At 40.9% G+C, this 25,548-nt stretch overlaps 3 protein-coding genes across 4 annotated transcripts; 2 read left to right on the top strand and 1 right to left on the bottom strand.

Moving 5' to 3' along the window:
* Positions 1 to 828: 828 nt before the first annotated feature.
* On the top strand, positions 829 to 6,178 carry LOC139304534 (retinol dehydrogenase 12-like). 2 transcript variants are annotated; one of them, XM_070928470.1, is made up of 7 exons: positions 829 to 919; positions 1,204 to 1,319; positions 1,831 to 1,986; positions 2,070 to 2,174; positions 4,464 to 4,673; positions 4,806 to 4,998; positions 5,697 to 6,178. In XM_070928470.1, the coding sequence occupies exons 1-7, from the start codon at positions 906 to 908 to the stop codon at positions 5,797 to 5,799; spliced, it is 897 nt and encodes a 298-aa protein (XP_070784571.1). In that variant the 5' UTR covers positions 829 to 905; the 3' UTR covers positions 5,800 to 6,178. The 2 variants fall into 2 exon arrangements, with proteins under 2 accessions (XP_070784571.1, XP_070784570.1); XM_070928469.1 differs by lacking the exon at positions 829 to 919 and having other exon boundaries at positions 1,184 to 1,319.
* A 1,832-nt stretch (positions 6,179 to 8,010) lies between these two features.
* fasn2 (fatty acid synthase 2) lies at positions 8,011 to 16,186 on the top strand. The gene is made up of 6 exons (XM_070928467.1): positions 8,011 to 8,068; positions 8,429 to 8,582; positions 9,491 to 9,651; positions 9,764 to 9,970; positions 10,136 to 10,317; positions 10,646 to 16,186. The coding sequence occupies exons 1-6, from the start codon at positions 8,011 to 8,013 to the stop codon at positions 16,184 to 16,186; spliced, it is 6,303 nt and encodes a 2,100-aa protein (XP_070784568.1).
* Positions 16,187 to 18,448: 2,262 nt separating this feature from the next.
* pks1 (polyketide synthase 1) lies at positions 18,449 to 25,164 on the bottom strand. The gene is made up of 6 exons (XM_070928468.1): positions 25,107 to 25,164; positions 24,858 to 25,011; positions 24,607 to 24,767; positions 24,319 to 24,522; positions 24,045 to 24,226; positions 18,449 to 23,941 (listed from the first exon to the last, which is right to left on the bottom strand). Exons 1-6 carry the CDS (start codon positions 25,162 to 25,164, stop codon positions 18,449 to 18,451), a joined length of 6,252 nt encoding a protein of 2,083 aa, XP_070784569.1.
* Between the last annotated feature and the right edge of the window lie 384 nt (positions 25,165 to 25,548).

Here is a 25,548-nt window from a genome sequence, read left to right as displayed (position 1 = left end):
ATACACACACATAACACACCCATACACTCATTTGCTGACTGATCTTGCAGAGAAAAGGGAAGGAAATGTTTGCTTACACACAATCAGCTGATGACCGGCTCAGTGTTTCCTGTTCTAATGACCTTCTGTCCACAGTGTAATCCCACTGTATGCTGCAATAATGTCTCTGACATATGAATGAACCATTCATAGTGTTTTGGTGAACTTTGCATAGGCATGATGGGTGATTAGGTCTTTTCTGTTTCCTGCAAATTATTTGCCCGCAGAGTGAGATCTCAGCCAAGGACACGATTTACCCAAATACCAAGCTGTTAATCTGTCTACAGACACAACACAGTAACACAGGGCTGGTGTCAATGTAAAACACACTCACGCAGTTGATTCATGGCGGTAGATGGTCATTGACTGCCACCTGCTGGAAAGAGCTTGAAATGCACAGGACTGATGGGATGTTCAGAGCAAGTGGGGTTTCTTGCTTTTATTAGTGTTTGTCTATTTTTATTTAAAATGAAACAAAAACAAAAAAAGAAATGGTCTCATAATAATTATTATAACAACGAAAACAATAATAATCATCACAATAATGTCATAATAAAAGTAAAACGTAAAAAACATTGTCTAATAATAATAATACATTATATATCATATGATATATAATAATAGTTGTACATAGATAACGAAACACCAAGGAAGCACCCAAAGTTAAATCTTAACCAATCAGCGTTGTCTGAGAGTGATACAGTCGCAGCCGATTGGCTGAAATCCCAGCCTATCAACAAACTACTATTCAGTGACACTTCCGCATCGCTAGATTTTACAACCCTGAGACGCTTTTCATGAAGTTAGGTGTCGCTGATCGTGACCTGTAAGACTTGTTGTGATTGTGGCAGCTGTAGTAAAGAGAGATGCAGGCTATAAGGTGAGTTTATATTCATAAACATTATCCAGCTGTCTAAATAAATGTCTGTTGTTAAGCTAACGTTAGTAATTTTTGGTAACTTTATTAACAAGCTGCTATACATGACGTTAATAGTTAATAAAAGTTTTCTTTGCCTTATTTGAGAGCAAAGTTGGATATAACGCTATATTTGTATTAGGTGTGTTTGCTTTGTCATTGTTCATATGTTCTTATGTTCATATCACACCCATTTTGTTGCTTGAGTCAGTTAACAGTTGAGTAACAATGATTTCTCAATATCCCAGAAATTTCTTCCGGGCTTCCTGGTCCTCTGCTGAAAGACTAGATGGCAAAACTGTGGTCATCACTGGTGCCAACACTGGTATTGGCAAAGAGACCGCCATCGACCTGGCAAAGAGAGGTTGGTCTCACTGAAATTCATGGCTCCAGTTTGAGTTATTTTGCTTTGTCATGGTGACTTGTGGTTGTTGTCCAAATTGGGCTGGGCATCATTTCACACCTTTGAATATGGTTCTGATAAGATATCTTAGTTTCTGTACTGATACCACAACAATACTTATTTTCAGTGCCTCACATGGAGGAATATAAAAATTAGCTCACTATACATCCACCCCTTAAGGCAATTCTAGCCATCTACATTTTAACATTTAGTTTAAATGACAAAAGTATTATTCAAATCATGAAATATTCAATGAATGACTTAACTTTAAACATTTGATGCCAATGGTGGGTACATTTCGGTCTGTACTCAGGCACAGGTACACATTTTGTCACAGGGGGGTGCTCTTCACCCATATTACATGCATGCCTGGTGTGTGTCTGTGTGAGTGCATACATACACAAAACCAGCATGTTTACACAGACATTTTCTCATGCTGTTATATTTTACTGCTGTTTGTTTTTCTGTTTAGGGGCAAAGGTCATCATGGCATGCCGGGACATGGAGAGAGGACAGGCCGCTGTGAAAGAAGTCATTGAAAGCTCCGGCAACGAAAATGTCGTGTACGTGAAACTTGACTTGGCAGATATCAAGTCGATAAAGGAATTCGCTGAAGTCATCAACAAAGGTGAACACATCTGTTCCTTTTAGAAAACAGCCCACATGAAGGGACTTTAAAGCCATTTTACCTCTTGATGTTCTTTTCTGCAGGAGAGCCGAACCTCAACATCCTCATCAACAATGCTGGTGTCATGGTTTGTCCTTATGGGAAAACAGCAGATGGCTTTGAGATGCAGATCGGTGTCAATCACATGGGTAAATAAAACGATGTCGTCTCTTACCTGCGTAATGAGGAAAGGAGTTAAAGATGTGTGAGTCAAGAAATTCCATTCATATTTGACACCCAAATTATTAGAAATATTGTGTCCTTTTCATATAAAATCTCTTTAAAAATCTCTTTTAAATAAACTTCTGCAGAGATTACTTTAAAGAGGGTTTTACTTTTAATCCTTTCATACTCACCTGTACACAGCCCTCTATTATGCTTTACTATTTAGCAGTAATATCCTTTTGCTGTTAAATATTGATTGTTGTTGATATTATTAAAGCTTGCTGTTCTGGTGTCTGATAAGGCAAAATAGTCCCTTGGTGAGATAAAGAGTTTATCACCCTGCCATCAGAACATTTGTCCCTGCCAAGGTTTATAGGCCGCAGCTTCAAAGATACCATTAATAACTTCCTTGTCTGTAAATGTGATGTGGTCACTAAAGATCCATGCAGTTTGTCTTGGACATGATTCCTAGTCTGTCTTTTTGATTAACATAAAGACAATGTGGACACCTTTTTATATAAGTCTCTCACACTGCCAGTCAAACTTATTTCATACCCTATAGGAAGGAATAATTACTTACAGTGCATCCGGAAAGTATTCACGGCGCTTCACTTTTTCCACATTTTGTTATGTTACACCCTTATTCCAAAATGGATTAAATTATTTTTTTCCCCCAAAATTCTACACACAACACCCCATAATGACAATGTGAAAAAAGTTTTTTTGAAATGTTTGCAAATTTATTAAAAATAAAAAACTAAGAAATCACATGTACATAAGTATTCACAGCCTTTGCCATGAAGCTCAAAATTGAGCTCAGGTGCATCCTGTTTCCACTGATCATCCTTGAGATGTTTCTGCAGCTTAATTGGAGTCCACCTGTGGTAAATTCAGTTGATTGGACATGATTTGGAAAGGCACACACCTGTCTATATAAGGTCCCACAGTTGACAGTGCATGTCAGAGCACAAACCAAGCATTAAGTCAAAGGAATTGTCTGTAGACCTCCGAGACAGGATTGTCTCGAGGCACAAATCTGGGGAAGGTTACAGAAAAATTTCTGCTGCTTTGAAGGTCCCAATGAGCACAGTGGCCTCTATCATCCGTAAGTGGAAGAAGTTCGGAACCACCAGGACTCTTCCTAGAGCTGGCCGGCCATCTAAACTGAGTAATCGGGGGAGAAGGGCCTTAGTCAGGGAGGTGACCAAGAACCCGATGGTCACTCTGTCAGAGCTCCAGAGTTCCTCTGTGGAGAGAGGAGAACCTTCCAGAAGGACAACCATCTCTGCAGCAATCCACCAATCAGGCCTGTATGGTAGAGTGGCCAGACGGAAGCCACTCCTTAGTAAAAGGCACATAGCAGCCCGCCTGGAGTTTGCCAAAAGGCACCTGAAGGACTCTCAGACCATGAGAAACAAAATTCTCTGGTCTGATGAGACAAAGATTGAACTCTTTGGTGTGAATGCCAGGCGTCACGTTTGGAGGAAACCAGGCACCGCTCATCACCAGGCCAATACCATCCCTACAGTGAAGCATGGTGGTGGCAGCATCATGCTGTGGGGATGTTTTTCAGCGGCAGGAACTGGGAGACTAGTCAGGATAGAGGGAAAGATGAATGCAGCAAAGTACAGAGACATCCTGGATGAAAACCTGCTCCAGAGCGCTCTTGACCTCAGACTGGGGCGACGGTTTATCTTTCAGCAGGACAACGACCCTAAGCACACAGCCAAGATATCAAAGGAGTGGCTTCAGGACAACTCTGTGAATGTCCTTGAGTGGCCCAGCCAGAGCCCAGACTTGAATCCGATTGAACATCTCTGGAGAGATCTGAAAATGGCTGTGCACCGACGCTTCCCATCCAACCTGATGGAGCTTGAGAGGTGCTGCAAAGAGGAATGGGTGAAACTGCCCAAAGATAGGTGTGCCAAGCTTGTGGCATCATATTCAAAAAGACTTGAGGCTGTAATTGCTGCCAAAGGTGCATCAACAAAGTATTGAGCAAAGGCTGTGAATACTTATGTACATGTGATTTCTCAGGTTTTTTATTTTTAATAAATTTGCAAAACTCACTTTTTTCACGTTGTCATTATGGGGTGTTGTGTGTAGAATTTTGAGGAAAAAAATGAATTTAATCCATTTTGGTATAAGGCTGCAACATAACAAAATGTGGAAAAAGTGAAGCGCTGTGAATACTTTCCGGATGCACTGTATGCTCTTTCTGCTTTCTCAGACTTTCAATTTGAATATGAACGTCACATTTCCTTGTTCTCCAGGTCACTTCCTGTTGACACATTTGTTAATTGACCTGATTAAGAAATCGGCACCAGCCAGGATCGTCACGGTGTCTTCCATGGCTCACTCCTGGGGCTCCATCAATCTGGAGGACATCAACAGCGAGAAGAGTTACGACAAGAAGGGAGCCTACTCTCAGAGCAAGCTGGCCAACGTCCTCTTCACCCGCTCATTGGCTAAGAGACTAGAAGGTGTGCATTACACCCATATCTCTGTCATTTAGGTATTTTAAGAGCATCCTGACTTTTTAACAAAAGATTGTGGAATAAGGTTGAAAAGTACTTTTAACAGTAACAGTAATCAGGTATTGACTCATCTTCCAGGTACAGGCGTGACGACATACTCTCTCCACCCCGGAGTCGTCCAGACAGATTTATGGCGTCATCTGAATGGCCCTCAACAGGTTGTCATGAAGATGGTCAGTCCTTTCACCAAAACCTCTACCCAGGGAGCTCAGACGACCATTTACTGCGCAGTGGAACCGTCCCTGGAGAAAGAGAGCGGTGGATACTACAGGTACACTTTGTTCTTACATGCAGCTCATCATACATGTCCTATTAACATCACCTGATGCCGTTGGCTTAATACAGTGGTTCCCAACATTTTTGGTTTGTGACACCTGAAAATAAAACTTTCTGATTGAGAGACATCAGAAAGAGACATTCTGATTGATTTCTTTGAATAACGTTTAGAAGCCTGAAATAAAAAAACATATTTTGTGTTAATCCTGTGGTGGGATTCTGACCCAGGTTGGGAACCAGTGGCCTAATATACAATATAGCAAGAAAACTGGTTGAAGAGGAATACTTGTAAAAGATTTGCTGTGGTGTGAGCAATTCAGTATTACATAAGTAACTATGTAGAGTTGTCTGTCACAGGCGCTGAAATAACTGCTACGTGGCTTTGTTAGCTACCTAGCATACCAAAAAAAAAAGCAGCCACTCGTAATGTTAACTGGCAAATACAAGACTGTTGAAGGACACAATAGTTGGCTTGTGCATTAGAACTTATTTACAAGACAGGTACTGTTGAGTAGACATTAAGATCAATTGATGAAATAATTAATTTCCAGTCAGAATGGCAAAGAAGTCGACTGATGGAATACGGAGAAGAAACTGAATCGTGAATTGAATCATTCACAACCACACTGAACGTATAAAAGAGATGATTTATCTAAATTTTCAGTTGCTCATCTAATATGTCTTTGCTCACAGCGACTGTGCTCCTGCCAACTGCTCAGCAGCCGGCAAAGACGACGACGTGGCGCAGAAGTTGTGGGAGTTGAGCTGTCGGCTGCTGTCGATCACGTGGGAATGAAGCAACCTGGATATAAAATAAAGTCCTTCAGTTTACAACCTGTTTCTTTGCTAACTAATGCAATATGTCTTATTTCACTAATACTGCCTGACAAAAAAAATATTATTATCATCATTATATTCTTGCAGTTACATATTTTTCCAACAGTTCTTGTATGGATTTGTTTTACATACCAACATAAAGAATATGCACAACATGGCAATATATCTTATTAAGAAAATACTAAATATGTTATTTGTGTAAAGTTTACGATATAACTTCAATACTTTTGTATCTGTTTCATAACAGCTTTCTAGTGGTCAGACTACACGTTTGTCTGTATGTTACAAATGTTTCACGTGCCTGTATTTCCTGACATTAAACACGATGTTACACTCCATCCTTTTGTTTTTGTCCTTACTTGAAGAAACACATTTTTGGCCAACTACATACTTATTTACAGTGGAAAAAAACCACAACAGTCCCACAACATGAAAAAGCAGAATTATAATTTCAGGAATTTCAATCATGATATATTACTGTATCTGCCAGCATAGTGCAGTTGCTCATCTTTACTCTGAAAGTATGTATTTTTTGGGGGAGGCGGGTACCAGGTTACCCACCTAAAGGGTCTCTGAGGAGTGAAGAGAACTGTATCATAGATTTATGTTGGAGAATAAAGGTCTTTTGATTGACTATTCTTCATTCTGTGCCTTAAAATTAATGTTGAAGCACATTAATAGTTTTGAAACAGTTAAGAAGGTTTTTGGCACAGCAAAATAAGTTCTTCCTGCCTTTGGAATATGATTATAAATACTGTCGTGTATCAACTAACGTGACATAACAGTTGATATTCGTTTATGAGTTGTTACAGAAATGCCTGAAGAACCCATTTGGCACCAGCTGCCGTTCACAAGAGAATCGATTTAAAGGTTCTGTTACAGTAACTGTATGAAAAAGTCAAGTTTCCTTCTGATCAAGATGATTTCTTTTATTACTAACAACATTTCCGCCCACATTTTACCACTGTCACCTTTTTGACAGAGAGTAATAAAGACAACCACAGTTAATAACTTTAATACCAACGTGTGATCTCTGTGTGACTGCAGCGGATTGATAAAGGCAATAAAACAAAGATAACCAGGTGATTTTTTATTCAGCTTTATACAGTGTATATACAGCACATTTATCAACCAAATCAACCAAATTATCAAACCAAAAATGCAATCTTGTCGTAGAATGGGATTCTGTTTTGATTGTTTTTTTATTGAAATCACTGATTTGACTGATGCTTCAGTAGCAATGAAAGCAAACACAGTACCTTTGAGAACATTACAAGTTCTTTAAAACGCCGTTTGTGGAAAAACATCTTTAAAAGTGGTCTTTGTTTGTTCCTATGATATTTGGCGTAATTATTATTAGTATTATTAGTATTATTATACATTGCATTGTATGTGAAAAGAAGCAGAGAGTCTATTTGATGTTGCAAAGACATCTGAAGAGGTTTTTCCGCTGCGTTGTCAAGAGTGCATCTTTCAACATCTACCTTGACCTTAACGTATCTAATCAAAACGTTAAGCTTATGGAAGGTAAATTAAGGCCACATTCTTACTTGACATGTGTTGCATGCATTATATAAAGCATGGGAGTAATGATAACATTGTTGATTCATTAATACATAGCCAATTTCTTAACAGTTACTTAATGTAAAATGTGGTATTTTTAGATTAAGTTGTGAAGTTTCATTTAAAACCATTACCCATAAGAATATTTTAAACTTGTTTTCCCTGGTCAATAGGTCGATTGTTAGTTATGGTATAACTGTGATAAGCTTCAATGAAAAAAGACCTAGAGTCACCCCATTGTTTCATAACATATTGATTTACTCATTAAACTTGGTCTAATCATTTGCAAGGCACCATAAATGTGTGCACTGAAGTCCTTCATCTCCATGGCCACGTACACAATCAATCATTAATGTTTAATAAAGAAAAGAAGCTGGCTATAAGAGTCAACCGCAAGTCTGGCAATGATACCATCACTGAGGGAAAAGGCAAACGGTATGGATGTAAGGATGCACTGGTGCATGACAAACCTGGACTAATTACTCTGTTTTAAAGAATGCTAAACGCATTTATTTCTGGAGGGGATGTTGCCTGGAAGAAGAGTGACGTTGACATGATGGTGCAGTAAAGATTTTTGATTTTTCTTTCTCAGTGATGTTCAGTCAGAATGGAGGAAGCTGAAGACGGTATTGCAGTGGTGGGCATTGGATGCAATTTTCCAGGGGGTAAGACATTTCAATTTGGGAACTTAGTTTTTGTCACAATGTCTATTAAGATAAATGAACAATAGATCTGAACTAAAATGTGTTCACTTGAGACATACAACCTCTTAAAAATGAATACCTGGTAACTCTAAAAGGGATGTTGTGTCATTTTATTTTGTTAAAATTAAGTTACTGTTGCCAAATGATGTATTTCATTTCATAAAACAATGTCCACCCTTTTATCAAACTTTGTGTTTGCAAATCAAGGGAATTCATGCAATTATGAAATGCTTTTTAGCTAGTTTTAGCTACAGTTCTAGCTACAGTTTATAATACCACAGGTGAGCTTTTAAGTATATTTATCTCCAAATCTCCAAACAGGAGAAGGGCTCGACAATTTCTGGAAGGTTCTAGTGGATGGGAGAAACTGTTCTGTGCCAATTCCTAAAGAGAGATTTGACTTAGCCAGCTGGTATGACCCTGATGACAACAAAGCGGGTAAATCCCGCACGGCCAAGGCTGCTCTCATTGACGGGTACAGTTTTTAAATCTTATTATATAACCCATTTACATAGGCCTACTTATGTGTTTTGTAAATATGTGTGTATAGATGTAGTCTTTTTTCCCTATTGATGAAATCATCTTTTAATGTTGTTTGCACTACATCTTAAAGCTCCATTATTCATTTTTTAGCTTGGGCTCCTAACCATACATTTTGTTGTAATGGGTAAATGTAGACAGGCCCATGTAGCTCCTTCTTTTAGATTGTCCTCTTTAAACTGGGTTATTAGACTTTTGAACATTTTTGAGACAAACTCCAAAAGTCTTTATGTTGTCTCCTGGTGTCAAAAAATATATATGGATAGACATGTTGATGTGTTCTCTTAAAGTTCTCTAATGTTTAGTGATTGTGGTGAACTCCGGTGTGGAATGTGTATATATACATAAAATGTATATATACACATTCCACACATATAATATATATACATATAATGTATATATAAGCCTGTATCTGACGCTTGTATTGAACTTACCTTAACGAACCGTAAAATAGACAAAGTGTGGTCGAAAATGTCATATACAATAAAAGTTTAGTGTGCGATCATCTTCTCTTCAATATATGGTCTTTAACACTAACACATGATCACTAATTAAAAGTGAAAATGACAATGATACATTTGGGAAATTATAGAAAAACAATGTACCTTGTGAAAGAAGTGATTTTAGATTATCAAAAATTAAAAGGGAGCTTTCCTCACATAAAAAAAAAAATTCAGCTCTGGATCAATTTAAAACTTTGGTATTTACTTAAACAAACCAAGTGGTGTTTTAATCCTCTCATGTTGCCTGTGCTTAACCAGTATCCATCTGAATTATGCTGTGTTAAATTGTGATCTATTTCTCTGTCACTAAATTTGATCTAATGGTTTTGAATGTTCTCAGGTTCAATGAATTTGACCACAAGTTTTTCGGCATCAGTGACAGTGAAGTGGAACAAATGGACCCTCAACAGAAACAGCTTCTTCAGTGTGTTTACAGGGCTTTAGAGAACGCTGGGATTCCTATGGAGAAGGCCAGTGGGACCAGGACAGGGGTGTTTTTTGGTAAGTCAGTAAAAAATATGCTGCCAGTGACTGGCACGTAATAGTGTTTTTACTACTGTTCCTTGAGTTATCTAACACTCTGAATAATCGTTTTATTATTCTTTTATTATAGGCCTAATGAACAGAGATTATGAGACAAATGCTGCACACGTGCACCCAAGTGTGATCAACCACTGGACTGGTACAGGGCTTGCCATGAGTATTGCAGCAAACAGAGTCTCCTACATCTTCAACTTCACTGGACCCTCACTGTCCATAGACTGTGCATGCTCATCATCTCTCGTGGCTCTTCATCTTGCCTGTCAATCCATTAAACAAGGTCTGTGCAGTATGTCTAACTAAAATGAATGACACCTTTTAGAGCAACCTGTGAGGTAACTCTGATGGAAAGCCATGCCAGAGTTGTGGTTTTAATTACAAGAATACATGTTAAAAATACTACTGTGTGAGATATAGAGATATAAAATATGTTTTATTTCATCAGGCGATTGTGACATGGCTGTTTGTGGAGGAGTCAACTGTATCATAGAGCCAAGAGTGTTTGTTGCTCTCAGCAAGGCCAAGATGATCTCACCTGAAGGAACCAGCAAACCTTTCTCCAACAGAGCAGATGGTTATGGTAGAGGGGAGGGCTGTGGGGTTGTTCTCCTGAAGCCACTGAAAAAGGTTAGAATATGCAGACTAATGAAAGTGCAATAATTTCCTCCATTTTATTGACATCCGACTATATCACATATCAGACCAACATCGATTAAAAACAGTACCCCTAAATGTTTTATTAGTCAGCAACTTCCTAGTTCCCATTAGCCCTGTTTCTCTCCAGCAATGATTTACAAGTCCAAAACATTTTTTTACATAACTTGAACCGGGATTAGATATCACAATTTTCAGTTCCCAAGTCATAAGTTCCTAAGTATACCAATATGACACATTTTACAGTGCTATAAACATTATACTCTCATTGTTTCATTTTAGTCTTGTTGTTGCTTTACAGGCTGTGCAAGACCATGACCATATCTGGGGTATCATCTGCAAAACAGCCGTCAACCAAGATGGACACTCAGTCACTCCCATCACCAAACCCTCCATGACACAACAAGAGGAACTCCTGCGCAGAATCTACTCAGAGTCTGACCTTGCACATGTCCAGTACATAGAGGCACATGGGACTGGAACCCCAGTTGGAGATCCAACAGAGGCAGGAAGTATCTCAAATGTCATTGCTAAAGCAAAACCTCCAGGTTCAGAGACCCTCCGGATTGGCTCTGTGAAGAGCAACATCGGACATACAGAATCTGCTGCTGGAGTGGCCGGACTCATTAAGGTTCTCTTAATGATGAAGCATGAGACCATTGTTCCCTCAGTTTTCTACTCTAAAGAGACTGCCAGTGTAGATGCCAAAGCCCTGAACATTAAAGTTCCTAAGGAAGCAGAAAAGTGGGAAACCTCGGGTGCAAGAATGGCAGGAGTGAACAACTTTGGCTTTGGGGGTACAAATGCGCACGCCATTGTCAAACAGCACAAACAGTCATGCATTGAACAAAAGAATGATGGGAAACAGGCAAAGTATTTTGTCATGTCAGCAAATTCACCAAAATCTCTTACTCTCATGATGGAAGACACCATTAAACAGCTAGAAGCAGATAGCAAAGTTGATCTAGATTCTCTTTTATACACATCAGCTTGTAGGAGGAGCCATCTAAAACATAAATACAGAAAGGCTATTGTGGTTTCATCTGTAGTCGATCTTAAAGAGAAGTTAAGTGCCACTGTAGCCAAAAAGATTAGCCCATCCCACTCAGATCCAAGGTTGGTGTTTGTCTTTTGTGGAAATGGCGTCACTTACCAAGGCATGTGCAAACAGCTACTGAAACATGAGCCTGTCTTCAGGGATAAAATCAAAGAGATTGCACAACTTTTCCAAAGACTGAGTACGCTGAAAATCTTGGACACACTTGAGAGTGAGTTTGAGGATAGTGACTTCAACAGCCCACATGTTGTCCAACCACTTCTCTTTGCTATCCAAGTTAGCATTACCACCATACTCAGACACTGGGGTGTCAAACCTGATGCAATTCTTGGACACTCTGTTGGCGAGGTTGCAGCCGCTCACTGCTCTGGCCTCCTGTCTCTTGAGGATGCAGTGAAAGTCATCTATTTCCGCAGCACTCTCCAGAGCAAAGTCACTGGGGGAAAGATGCTTGTGATCAGCAACATGGCTGTATCAGAGGTAACTGCTCTTCTCCCTCGTTACTCTGGTAGAATATGCCTTGCTGCTTTCAACAGCCCACAGTCCTGCACCCTCTCAGGTGATGTAGATGCAATTGAGAGCCTCCATAAGGAGCTAAGCACCTCAGCCAACAGTCAGAATCTGTTCCTTCGAGTACTGGATGTCCCTGCTGCTTACCACAGCCACATGATGGACCCAATTCTGCCAGAAATCGAGGAGACAATTGGCTCCTTACAGGTGAATGATCTCCACACAGATTTGCTCTCAACAGTGACAGGAAAGGAAGTCCAGCAGGGTGATTTCTGCACAGGGGAATACTGGGCGAGAAACATTCGTGAACCAGTAGCTTTTGAGCAGGCAGTGAGGTCAGCAACTAAAGGAAAGACAAATACAGTCTTTGTGGAGATAGGGCCAAGAAGGGCGCTACAGAGAAACATCATGGAATCTCTGGGTAATGACACAGCTGTTCTTTCATCGGTGCAGCCAGAGAAAGATCATGAAACAATAATGTCTGTTGTTTCTAAGCTGTTCGAACTGGGTGTCCATGTAAATTGGAACACCTTCTACAGAGGATATGAGACAATGCCGCTTCCTATTCTGAAATACCAGTTCGATTGCTCAGACAGAGATGTTATCATTGGAGCAGCACAGAACAACACAGCAAGTAATCATCCTGTGCTCTGTCAGACAGGAAGTGAAAGCAACATTTTCAGCTGTGATCTGAAGTCCGGGTCTTCTTTCTACCTGAAAGAGCACAAGCACAATGATATACCCATCATCCCTGGTGCCTTCTATGCTGAATTGGGTTTAGCCGCATTCATGGCTAGTGCCAAACCAAAAGTACCGCTCAGCTCACTACAGCTCAGTGTCAATTTTCAGAGTCCATTTGTTTTAACCCAGAATTCACCTGAAATGAAGGTGCAGCTAGAACAAAAAGAGAAAGAAACTAGTTTCATGGTACTCTCCCCATCTGCAGTGTATGCATCAGGCACAGTGGTTTCAAAGAAAGAGAGGCTGAATGAGGAGCAGTGTATTTCACTAAGCTCCATCTACAAAAGATGCAAATCTGTAGTGAGTTCTCAGGAGTTCTATGGGTACCTCTCTCAAGGAGGCTTTCAGTATGGACACGTCTTCCAGAATAAGGGGGATGTGCACTATGGAGAAGATCTCAAGGAGGCTTTTGTAGTTGTCACAGTTCCAGAGGAACTGCTGCCTCAGTTGCATGACTACTGCATTCATCCTGTTGTGCTGGATTTTCTGATGCAGCTTCTCCCAGTTACAGTAGAGCACATTTTTGCTGGTAGACCAGGATTTCCTGCCAAAATAGGAAGTTTGACAGTGTTTGAACCCTTGCAAGATGAGATGATTGTCTATCTGAGAGCAATTGATGTGGGCCTGGATCACTTTGAGGTTTGTGGCTGCTTTGCAGATAAAGAAGGAAGAGTGTTGGTTGAGGTTAAGCATGTGATAATCAAGTACCTTGGCAGTCGCTCTCATGTGGTTGAGGAGTACTTTTACCATAATGCCTTTAGTGTCATCCCTGAGGGCATCACATCTGCTCCTCCTCCAAAGGCCTTGGTCTTCTGTGATCGTATAGGGATCGCTAAAGGCCTTCAACAATATTTGGACTCAAGGTCTAGATACATTTCCTTCACACATGCAAAAGATATCTTGAGCCATGGGTTTCCTTCTCTCTTGGCAAATCTTGATATAACGGATATTGAGAAAAACTTTGATGAGGTCTTATTTTTGTGGGGCAAAGAAAACCTCACTTCACTGGCAGCTGATGTTGTACTGCAGAACTTGGCAAGCTGCTGTGAGAGTTTCCGCCAAATAGTCCTTGAACTAAAGCTAATTCATTACCCAAATTCCATCAGGGCAGTCACCTACTGTTCATCTGACATCACACTAGACCACATAAATCCAGGTTTTGCTCTTGCTGGCATGACAAGATCATTTGCTGCAGAGATACCAGATCTTTTATTTCAGCTGATTGATATAAACACAATCTCTGCTAAGGACATTGCAGCTCTGTCTGAGGTCCTAAGATCATGTCCTTGCAGCAAGTACCCAGAGTTGGTGGTAAAAGATGGGCTGATTCTGAAACCTTCCATTGTCCGTACTCCACCTGAAATTGTTGACAGTTCAGAGGGCAGTTTTACCTCTGCCATGCCTGAGCCCTGCATCCTTCAGACAGCTGATGCACATAAGATGACTCAACTGAGTGCCATTCACTTTAAGGAGGAGGCCCAGCCAATGAGTGATACATCAGTTGAAATTCGGCCCACAAAGATATGTGTTCATTCATCTGACTACTTCCCAGTCAGTGATTCACATCTGAAATTTGGCCAGACATTGTATTGGAACAAACACTCATCACAGAATCACAAGCTAGTGGCTCTTGATTTCAGTGGTACTATTACAGCAGTGGGAAAAGATGTCAGGAAATTAAAAGTGGGAGACCAGGTTGCTTCCTGTTATCCTGTGGTGGCAGCCAGCAAGGTCAGAGTTCCAGAGGATGTGTGCTACAGCGCCAAGCGGTTCCCGTTCCTTCAAAAGACGCCCTGTGTTTCCTACTTTGTGTTAGCATGGGAGATCCTGCATCGAGCCTTGCCCAGAGCCAAACATAATCTAGGAATCATATCCTCTGTGCCTGAATCTGCTCTGCTGAAAGTCTTGGCACTCACTTCTTACAAGTCAGGTTGGAATGTGGTTGTTTGCACACACTGCAATGGCTCTTTTGTAGATGTCAATCAAATGGACGCATTTGTCGTCCTGCCTCCATTTGATGAATGTCTGATTGCTAAAATTTGCAACCTCCCAGGTGCCCAGCATGTTGTCTTCATCTGCGAATCTCAGACGCAGTGTTCCCTTGCTCAGGATGTATTCCGAAGTGTAAAGGAAAGTGTTCATGTGCAGACAATTCAGATGCCAGCCATTTTGCAAAAGGGATCCTTGAGTGCACAAAGGCCACACATTTATCACTGGCTGAAGTCCTTGAGCTTGAGCAGAAAATTTGCTCTTGAAAGCTTTACCTTTCAGAGTGTGAAATCTGAAAGCACCAAGAGCCATAATTCAGAGAAACCACAGTCATACTTCAACTCAAAGAAACTGGCTGTTGTGGCTTTGGAGAAAGATGTCAACTGTGTGCTGTCTGACATTCCACTGCTGCCAACAAAAAAACAGCTTTTCCGAAAGAGAGCAGTGTATATAGTGGCAGGTGGTCTTTCTGGTCTGGGCTTTGAAACCGTCAAGTTCATTTCGCAAAAAGGGGGTGAGTACATTGTCATACTCTCCAGGAGCAAACCTACAACAGATGTGCAGCAAGAGATACACAATGTGGAGAAACAGTGTGGAAACTGCATCACTACCATGGAGTGTGACATATCCGTGTCTGAGCATGTGCACAAGGTTATCAGTGTCATCGACCAGAAATTCCCTGGTTGTCCAATCAGAGGAGTGTTTCACAGTGCAGTTGTCTTGCATGATGGGCTGATTGAGACCCTTGACCGATCTCTTTATGAGAAAGTTTTCAAACCAAAAGTAAATGGTGCACTGAATTTGCACCATGCAACACAGCACTGTCAGTTGGATTACTTTGTGTGTTACTCCTCCATCTCAGCTTTTCTGGGAAATGCATCACAAACAAACTATGCAGCAGCCAACACGTTCCTTGACATGTTCTGTCAGTATCGGAGGAAACTCGGGCTGCCTGGACAGTCTATCAACTGGGGAGCTCTAAACCTCGGCCTCCTCTTGAACAAGGAACATTTCCAGCGGTTTTTGGAGGCAAAGGGGATGATGGTGTTGGATGTGGCTGAGATTCATAAAAGTCTGGAGCAATGCCTCATGCTCAATCGACCCCAACAGGCTGTTTGCAGGTTTCACTTCAGAAATATCAGGTACAACATCCTCTCTCAAAATGCAGCCTTGACCATGCGCCTGTCTGCATTGGTAGAGGAGGCTTTCCAAAAATCCAAAGAACCAGATTCTCAAACTAAACAAGCTGAATCTGTCCCACCAAAAGAGTATGTCATCTCTCTGCTTTGTGAGACCATTGGCATGGATAAAAGTGAGCTGAAAGATGAATCCCCTCTTTTATCCTTAGGCATTGACTCCATGCAGGCCATGACTCTGCAGAATCTCATCTTTCAGGAGAGAGGTGTGAATGTGCCTTTGGTGAAACTGTTGGATCCCAATGCCAAGCTATCAACAGTAGTAGCTTTACTCAGTGAAGGTGAAGGTGAACATTTCACAGAGTCTCTTCCAGTTGGAGACATTAATGATGTTTCTACCAGATTGTAAAAATGAAAAATGTAAACAACATCACTTATCAGAACATCATAATACTAGACTGGTTGAAAATGTTGTCACTGGATTCAATAGAAGGTTTATGATGGCCATTGAAATACAGCTTTCTTGTGTTAATGCCACATGTTCATACTGTATTTTGACTATTTTGTTGTCATCTTTTTGTAAATGTTGTTTTTGCAAAGGCTCTGGTCATTGTTTTGGTTCATTTTGAAATTGTAGTTTTGCATTGTTTTACATTGTTATAACCATACACCATGTTATTTTACTCACTTTTTTGGAGACATGCCCAATTTTGAATGGATGTTTTGTGTCACAGTTTTATTAATTGTGCTGAATGCTGAAAACATCAAAACAGTCACAAGTATTGTTCATAAATGATTATGATTATGTGAATTATTTATGTAAATTAAGTACATTCTTTTTTATTGTTTTATTTTCAATAAATTTCAGACTTTAAAGCTTGTATTTCATTCTTCAAGTCTGTCACAGGGTGCGGCTGTCATAATACTGAGGTCAACTTACTTTTATCTGTCTAAATTACAGTCACTCATCTCTCACAGGTCATGGTCAGTTGTTATCACTGCTAGCTTGCTGATTCTGATTGATTATCACCTTTATGATGATGATGATGATGGAACAAAGCATGTGATACGAGTATTCTGGCATGTCCCATAAATGTTCAATTGGGGGCATGTATATTACTGAGCCTTTTGCTCACCACAAATTTATCACATCATGTGGATAAGGATATTGCCACCACAAGGACATACAAATAAAATGAAAACCGATACAGTAATCTATTATGTTCATAGCACTGTTTTCCTGCTAAAACTAAATTAAAATCACCTCTCAATCAAGAAATGATTTAGTTACAAGACTATTTTGAGGAGTTTTGACAATACAGATATTTGGTATTGCAACTATAGTAGTCACCCATGCTCTGGTGCTTGCTGTCATTTGTTTTGTCTGAATGTTGAAATTCCTCTGAGTTGATTGGAGGGTCATTCAGATCACCTGTTGTGCAGGGAGTGGGGACTGACTCCTAAATAATAATTGAGCTTGGTGCATTCCCCTCTTGGCCAATCAGGGTGTGGCAATGCCCTTCATTTGGGGCTGAAGAGAGGAGCAGAATTTTGCTTTTCTGATTGAGGGTCATTTTGAGAATTCTGGAGCTTGAGTGAATTATTATTTTATTTTTTTAATCACCTTTCAGCTAGGTTACCTGCATTAGATCATAGTGCTATTCGTGCAAGAGTTTTTACTTGCCTGACGATGCCAAGCGCCTGCAGGCTTTATTTTGTTTATTTGTTTATTTTCATTGATGTAGACATTTCTTTTTGTCTATTTTAGGGAAACTTTAAAGGGGGGTAAATGGGAAAAAAACTATTTCAGTTTCCTTATTATCAAAGAAGCATTTATTCATCATTCAGGGGGGATTTATTTCATTGTGAAGGCACTTGTGAGATTTGTTTCTCCAAGTAAATATTATCTGTATTTTTATGTGGTTGGAAATTGGTTTTAAGGCTTCTTCATGATTTGAAGGCCTATTTTGTTTGACACTTCCAAAAATCAGCTATGCTTCAATGATTACAAATATTACAAAAACAAAAATATGTACGGCTTCAAAAATCCATTTGAAAGTCAAGATATTTCATTTTTGAATGCTAAAGGGAGGATCAGGTGAACATGCAAAATCCAAATAATGACAATGACAGTGTGTGAGTTCTGTGGTATGAAGACACAAGCTTTATCAGCTTTCATCAGGCTTTGGCTACACAATAACAATACTTGCAATGCTAGTAGGATAAATGAATTGTGGGTTTTTGTCTGATCTGTTGATAACAGCAAAAACATAAAATAACACCAGCCTTATCCTTTATTCCAATCTCGTTTTGTGATTTAATAAGCTGTTCTGACAAACATTTGGTTCTTAACATACCCAGGAAACGTAACAACCTGATCAGTTATTGTGCAGATCGTCTACAGAGCTTGTCAGCAACAAAAAAATATGTTAAGTATGAGATGTCAGAGGAAAAACAACTAGAACATATACTTACTAACTATAAAAGATTATTGTAGGGTTGTTAAACAGCCTACGAAGAATTTCAACCAATTTGACTGCTATGAGAACAATACCACAGAGATGAAACCGTGCAGTCCCTGTGCAAAAAAACTAAAATAATTCCAAGTATATTCGTGCATTCACAAAACCCTTTGTTACTCATCATTCAAATTATTCTTTGGTACATGAAATTATCCATCTTTTATTACAATGGCTGCCAAAGTGGCCAGTGTACTGTTGGGGTCCAGAATTCTAACCAAAGGTACATTCACACCTGTCTCTTGGAAAATCTTATTCTGCAGAGTCATGGCCAACATCGAGTCAATACCCAGGGCAGACAGAGCTGAGTCATCATCCAGCTCATCTACACTAACATTACTGATGTCACTGACAATTGTTCTCACAGTTTCATGTGTGGAAGACAAATTCTGAACCCTGGGTTCATTAATTTCATCATCTTTTAGCTCCATTGCGATTAAAGCTGACAGCCGCTCTCTGAGAGATGCATTTTGTGAAAGCACATGAATGTTAAGATTTTTGAAGTTGAACTTGCATATGACTTGTTGTGGTCTGTTCATCAGAAGACACTGTTGAAGTGCCTCTTGAATGTCACACACATCCATTATCATCATCCCTTTTGCCTCCAGGAACTTTTGGAAATGGTCTTTGTTCAACAAGAGGCCGAGGTTCAAAGGACCCCAGTTGATGGACTGTCCAGCGAGTCCAAGGTTTCTCCGATAATGACAGAATGTGTCGAGGAAGGAATTGGCTGCTGCGTAGTTACATTGTGAGGGATTGCCAATGAATGAAGAGATGGAGGAGTAGCACACAAAGAAATCCAGTTGGCTGTGAAGTGTTGCATAGTGAAGGTTTAGAGCCCCGCTCACTTTGGGCTGCATCACCTTTCGGAAGAGGGACTGATCAAGGCTTTCAATCAACGCATCATGTAATACTGCAGCACTGTGAAACACGCCTTTGATTGGACAAGAGGAGAATCTATGTTCAATCTTTGAGATCGCATCCACAACCTGCATCGACACAGAAACGTCACATTGGACATTCATGATTGTCACCCCATATCTTCTCTGGAGGAGTTCCATTTCAAACTGCATTTCATCAGTCAGAGTACTTCTGGACAGTGTTGCAATACAACCTCCACCATTATGGGCAATGAACTTTACTGTCTCAAGACCCAAACCAGAGAGCCCTCCAGTTACAATATAAACACAGCTTTGTTTAAAGAGTTGTCCAGGCCTTGAAAGCAAAGGAATATCAGAAACTGGACAATCAGATTCTCTGTGATCTAGAACAACTTGCAGCACCGTCTTTGTTGTGAAGTAGGACTCAGTATCTGCATTGGTCAGAGGTTCTTTTGTGCTTGATAACTGAAAAGTCTCCCTTTTCAAAGGTAGAGATACTGCATCAAAGCCTAATGACATTAGCCAATTAGAAACATTCCCGTTTTGTTCTTGCAGATTGGCTCTCTGGAGAACATTAGCCACATCAAGTTTATGCACATGCACGTGTTCACTCTTCAATGCAAACATGTTTGCTGAGAGTGAGGGTGACGTGTGATTGCTACATACAAAAATAACATGTCTTTCGTGACCGCCACTGTCATACATCCCTTTCCAAGAGTGATCAAATGGGGGCAGAAAAACAAACGCATGACTCTGGTCAAAATGTAGAGGTTCTCTGAAATGTGGCAGAGAGGAAACACTCCAGTCTGACCTGTTTGCTGTCAGAGCCAAAACCTTCATCAGAGCAGAGGCTGAGTTGGAGGAGATAATGACCAGCTTTCTGTGCTGTTGTTTTACCTTAGACAGCATTCTCTGCAGGATCTCCCATGCCAGTATGAAGTAAGACACACATGGTGTCTCTTTCAGAAACGGGAGTCTCTTTGTGCTATAGCACACAGCTTCAGGAATTATAAGCTTTGCAGTGGCAGCAACTGGATAACATGAAGCAATATGATCTCCCACTCTTAGATTACAAACATCTTTCCCAACTGCTGTGACAATGCCACTAAAATCTAAAGCGAGAAGCTTGTGATTCTGAGACGTATGCTTGTTCCAATATAATGTCTTGCCAAAGTTCAAATGTGAAGTGGTGACAGGAAAGCAATCAGATGAATACACGCATACATTGGTGAGCTGAAGCTCAACTGACTTCTCTTGAACAGGGTTTGCATTTGTGTTGTAGGGGACGGCAGACAAGTGAGCCATACTGTATGGATCAGTTGTCTGTAGAACAAAGTCACTCAGATATACTGCGTGCACATCACCTTCACATGAAGCCTTGTCCCTCATGGGGGTCCGTGCTATTCTTGTTGTTGATGCTTGCCCTTCGCTGATCATGACCTCTTGTTGTTTGCAGGTGTTTATTACATCAACCAGTGTTTGAATGTCTTCACTGGTCACAGAAGCAATGTCAATCAGGTGAAAGGAGAGTCCCACCATCTCTGTTGCACAAGCCCTTGTCATACCAGACAGTACAAAACCAGGACTGACATGGTCCACAATCATTTCTGACGATCTATTGGTTATGACATGGACAGTGCAAGAGCGTTTGCTCTCTCTCAAGACTAAAACAATCTGGCGAAATAGCTCACAGCATGTCACCAAGCGGTCCAGCATCTTCTCAGATGACAAGTGACTGAGATCCTCAACACCCCAAATGAAGAGAACATTTTCCATATCCACATTGGTGTTAAGTGAGTGGAGCACTGAATTTCGAACTTGGTCTGCCATCCAATACTCCCTCCTCTCCACAAATGCTGACTCCGGGTGTATGTATGGCCTAAGTCCTTTAGCAATACCAAGTTTGTCTTCAAAAACTATTGCTTTTATCTTCCTATTTTGCAAGTTTCTCTTGTCAGGAATTGCAATTACTTCATTGTGGAAGAACCATGACTGAAGAACATTTGAGCAATTTCCCAAAAATGAGATCCTCACCTGCTTAAGTTCCACCAGTACATGACCCTCTGTGGTGGAAAAGCTACCACATACATCGAGGAAGTCTGGAGTCTCTTGAGTAGCTCGCAAGTACATGACCATTTCCTCTTGTAGTGGTCCTGATATGGCCACACTACCGATAGCTGAGGGAAATCCCTGCTTGGCTGTTAGCCGTCCGACAGCTACCACAGCAGTCATTTGCAGAAAATAGTCCAGTAACACAGGGTGAATGAAATAGTCATGAAGGTGTTTTAGAAGTTCACCAGGGACTTGAATTGCTGTCACAGCTTCCTTGAATTCATCTCCAAAATGTACATCATCAAGCTGTTTGAAGACAGAGCCATATTCAAATCCTGCTTGAGAAAGAATTGAATAAATCTCTTTTCTCTTCATAACCAATTTGCACCTTCGGGAGATCATGTCAAGACAAATGGTTGGTTCTTCTAATAGTGGTTGGCCATCTGTACACCTGTATGTGCCGGAGGTATGTGTTGCGACAGAAGACTGTATTTTAAATGAAGCCTCATTCTCTGCATGTTCCAGTGTCACTTTCAACTGATGACAGTTTGAGGTTAGTGTAAACAGACTCTCAAATCTTACACTGAGCTGGAGCAGTGAAACAGGTTTCTTTGGCCTTAAACTTGCCATCACTGAAGCATAAGCTAGTTCGACATAGAACGCGCCTGGCACAACGGGAACCCCATTGTTTTTATGCTCCCAAAGATATGGTGCAGTCTCTAATGAGAGATTGCACATGTACTCTTTGTTATCCTGGTTTATTTTGGATATGAGCCTATGGGGAGAAAAAGCAGATGATTCATCATTTTTTCTCACAGCTTCAAAATTCAGTTCTTTCTTTGTGTTGACAAACTGATAGACTGGGAGAGCTGTGGGCAATGTCTCAAAACCCCTGTAGAGCTGATGCCAGTTCACACTGACGCCAAGTTCAAATAATTTTGCCACGGTAGACAAGATTGTGTCATAATCTTTCTCTGGCTGTACAGAGGGGAGAACTATGGCGTTATTTCCCAAAGTCTCATGTATGTTCCTTTGGAGAGCCCTACGAGGTCCAATCTCAACAAAGACCACATTTCTCCTTGATTGCTTGTCTTTGGTGGCAGCACGCAGTGTTTGTTCAAATAAAACAGGCTCTCGGATGTTTCTTGCCCAGTACCTGCCTGTTCTAAAGTCACCATCTGAATAACCGTCTCCAGTCACTGTTGAAAAAAGTTTGCACTCCTTGTTGTTGGCATCCAACGGATCAATACTTTTCTCAATGTCATCTAGTATAGGATCCATCATATGGCTATGGTATGCTGCTGGCACATCTAATTCATGGAGGAAGAGATTTTTCTCTGTAAACACAATCTTCAGCCTCTGATGGAGGATGTCTATAGCATCCGCATCACCTGACAGAGTGCAGGACTGGGGGCTGTTGAACGCTGCGACACAAATCTTTCCAGAAAAGACTGGAAGGATTTTTAGTACCTTTTCTACAGCCACATTACTAACAAGAAGCATTTTTCCTCCTGTGACCTTGCTCTGAAGAGCACTGCGGTGATACAACACTTTCACAGCATCCTCAAGAGACAGGAGACCAGAACAGTGAGCAGCAGCAACCTCACCAACAGAGTGTCCTAGCACGGCATCAGGTTTGACACCCCAGTGTTTTAAGAGAGTGGCAATTCCAACCTGAATCGCAAAAAGAAGAGACTGGACAACATTTGGCTTGCTGAAATCATCATTATCATAGTCACCAGCAAGCCACTGACTGATGCTGATGCTTTTATGACTCTGGAAGAGATTCTCAACTTCTCTGACCTTATCTCTGAAAACAGGAACCTCTCTCAGGAGCTGCTTGCACATACCCCTGTAGGCAACCCCATTTCCACAAAACACAAAGACCACCTGGATGTCAGACCTCACTGACTCAACCGTTGTTTTTAATGCAGACGTCAGCTGATGTTCTAAATCTGAGACGGAAGATGTTGGGAAGGCCTTCCTATATTTGTGTCTAGAATGACTCCTTCCACATGCTGAAGTGTATGAGAGTGCCTGTAAGTCAACTGTTTGATCACTGCAAAGCCTCTGGTGGGTGTCAGTGATGGACAGGACAAATGATTTCTCAGAGGCTGCAGATATTACAAAGACTTTTGGACAGCCCTTCAGGATCTGTGTGGGAACAGCGTTCTGTCTGTACTCTTTTACAATAACATGCGCATTTGTGCCTCCAAACCCAAAGCTGTTGATCCCAGCTACCCTCTCTAATGACCCCTTTGTCCCCCATCTTTCAGCTTTAATCGGAATTCTTATATTCAAAGCTTTTACATCTACGCTGGCAGTCTCTTCTGAGTAGAAAACTGAGGGAACAATGGTCTCATGCTTCATCATTAAGAGAACCTTAATGAGTCCGGCCACTCCAGCTGCAGATTCTGTATGTCCAATGTTGCCCTTCACAGAGCCAATCCAGAGTGTCTCTGAACCAGGAGGTTTGGCTTTAGCGATGACATTTGAGATACTTCCTGCCTCTGTTGGATCTCCAACTGGGGTTCCAGTCCCATGTGCCTCTATGTACTGGACATTTGCAAGGTCAGACTCTGAGTAGATTCTGCGCAGGAGTTCCTCTTGTTGAATCATGGACGGTTTGGTGATTGGAGTGACTGAGCGACCATCTTGGTTGACCGCTGTTTTGCTGATGATACCCCATATTTTGTTGCAGTCTTTTATGGCCTTTATATAGAAAGTTGCACTATTAGCAGGCTATCTATTATCTCTACTGAATGCAATATATTAATGACATGAAATGACTGTAAAAACACTAATACTTGCTTACATTTTTCAGAGGCTTCAGGAGAACTACACCACAGCCCTCCCCTCTACCGTAGCCATCTGCTCTTCTGGAGAAAGGTTTGCTGGTCCCCTCAGGTGAGATCATCTTGGCCTTGCTGAGAGCAACAAACACTCTTGGCTCTATTATACAGCTAACACCTCCACACAGAGCCATCTCACAGTCTCCTAGTTGAAAAAGAGAGTGAAATGAAATATGAAACATTTCAATGTGATGCCTTGATTAGCATGACATTTGTAGGGAAAAGAGAACCAAATACCTTGCTTTATAGCCTGGCAGGCTAAATGTAGAGCCACCAAAGATGAAGAACAGGCACTGTCAATGGCAAAAGAAGGGCCAGTGAGATCAAAGGTGAAGGAAATTCTGTTGGCAGCCACACTCATTGCTGTCCCAGTGCCGTTGTAGTGGGTTATTGTAGTAGGGCTATCACTTTGGAGCATCTCGTAATCACCGTTCATTAGACCTGCAGTAGAAGTAGCAGAGTACATTAGAATTTGTGTCTCAAGAAATTGGACTTTTAAATATATTATAGAACGATAGCAGTCACCTATGTAAACTCCAGTTCTGCTTCCACTGATGCTTTCCATAGCCATCCCCACATCTTCTAATGCCCTGTATGTACACTGCAGAAGGAGTTTCTGCTGAGGGTCCATGAAATCAGCCTCTGCTTCAGTAATGCCAAAAAACTTGTGATCAAACTCATTAAACCTAAAATATGAAGGAAAAAAAATAGCAGATCCATCATAATTCAAACATCTCTCAATAAAAAGGATTAACACTTAAATAAGTAATGCTTACCCTTCTATAAGAGCTGCTTTGGTTGTCTGTGTCTTTCCAGGTTTACTATCGTCAGCATCATACCAAAGAGAGGTGTCAAACCGCTCTCCTGGAATATCCACAACACAGTTCTTTCCCTCCAACAGAACCCTCCAGAAACTGTCCAAGCCTTCACCTAAAATAAAACGGACCACAGTGTCTATAATGTACCTTAAGACAACTGGGAAAAAAACATTAACTGCTTGTGACAGCATTATAATTTAGTCCTACCTCCAGGGAAATTGCATCCAATCCCGACAACAGCTATGTCATCCTCTGCGTCCTCCATTGTTCCTTTTGAGATGGTAGTGAAGTCACTTTGGGGAAGCTGCTTTATTCTAAAAGCAAAAGTGAACTGTCTAGCCTCTCCATAGTGGAGCTTAATGTTCAGTCCTGGTTGCTGTCTTTGGTCAGAACGAGTGCTGTTGTACCTCCACACCCTTTTATAAACATTCAGCCAGGCATCAATGAAAAGGGACACAACAATGCCCTGTCTTGTTGCATCTCAGCAGGCTTTATCTGGAACTAAATGAAGCCAACTACATCATTCAAAGACTGTAGTAAATAGGCCTTTGTTCTTGTTTGCAGATTGACAAAAGAACATAGTGTTTAGTAAGAATCTCATCATCACAGGCAGGTCTCAAAGCTCGCTGACTGCGTCATTACAGTGGAT

This window comes from Enoplosus armatus, chromosome 21 (genome assembly GCF_043641665.1).
Source record: "Enoplosus armatus isolate fEnoArm2 chromosome 21, fEnoArm2.hap1, whole genome shotgun sequence".
NCBI lineage: Eukaryota > Metazoa > Chordata > Actinopteri > Centrarchiformes > Enoplosidae > Enoplosus > Enoplosus armatus.
The sequence above is the reverse complement of the archived record's forward strand: the minus strand, read 5'-3'. Positions and strand labels throughout refer to the sequence as shown.

Bases quoted from the DNA above. Each gene is read 5' to 3' on its own strand.
- LOC139304534 (XM_070928469.1), top strand. From the start codon at position 1,184: ATGATTTCTCAATATCCCAGAAATTTCTTCCGGGCTTCCTGGTCCTCT. The intron at 1,320-1,830 runs GTTGGTCTCACT...TTTTCTGTTTAG, and splicing joins CATCGACCTGGCAAAGAGAG to GGGCAAAGGTCATCATGGCA. The intron at 1,987-2,069 runs GTGAACACATCT...TCTTTTCTGCAG, and splicing joins CGCTGAAGTCATCAACAAAG to GAGAGCCGAACCTCAACATC.
- fasn2 (XM_070928467.1), top strand. From the start codon at position 8,011: ATGGAGGAAGCTGAAGACGGTATTGCAGTGGTGGGCATTGGATGCAAT. The intron at 8,583-9,490 runs GTACAGTTTTTA...GAATGTTCTCAG, and splicing joins AAGGCTGCTCTCATTGACGG to GTTCAATGAATTTGACCACA. The intron at 10,318-10,645 runs GTTAGAATATGC...GTTGCTTTACAG, and splicing joins TCCTGAAGCCACTGAAAAAG to GCTGTGCAAGACCATGACCA.
- pks1 (XM_070928468.1), bottom strand. From the start codon at position 25,164: ATGGAGGACGCAGAGGATGACATAGCTGTTGTCGGGATTGGATGCAAT. The intron at 24,768-24,857 runs GTAAGCATTACT...TTCATATTTTAG, and splicing joins AAAGCAGCTCTTATAGAAGG to GTTTAATGAGTTTGATCACA. The intron at 24,523-24,606 runs GTGACTGCTATC...CTTCTACTGCAG, and splicing joins CAGAACTGGAGTTTACATAG to GTCTAATGAACGGTGATTAC.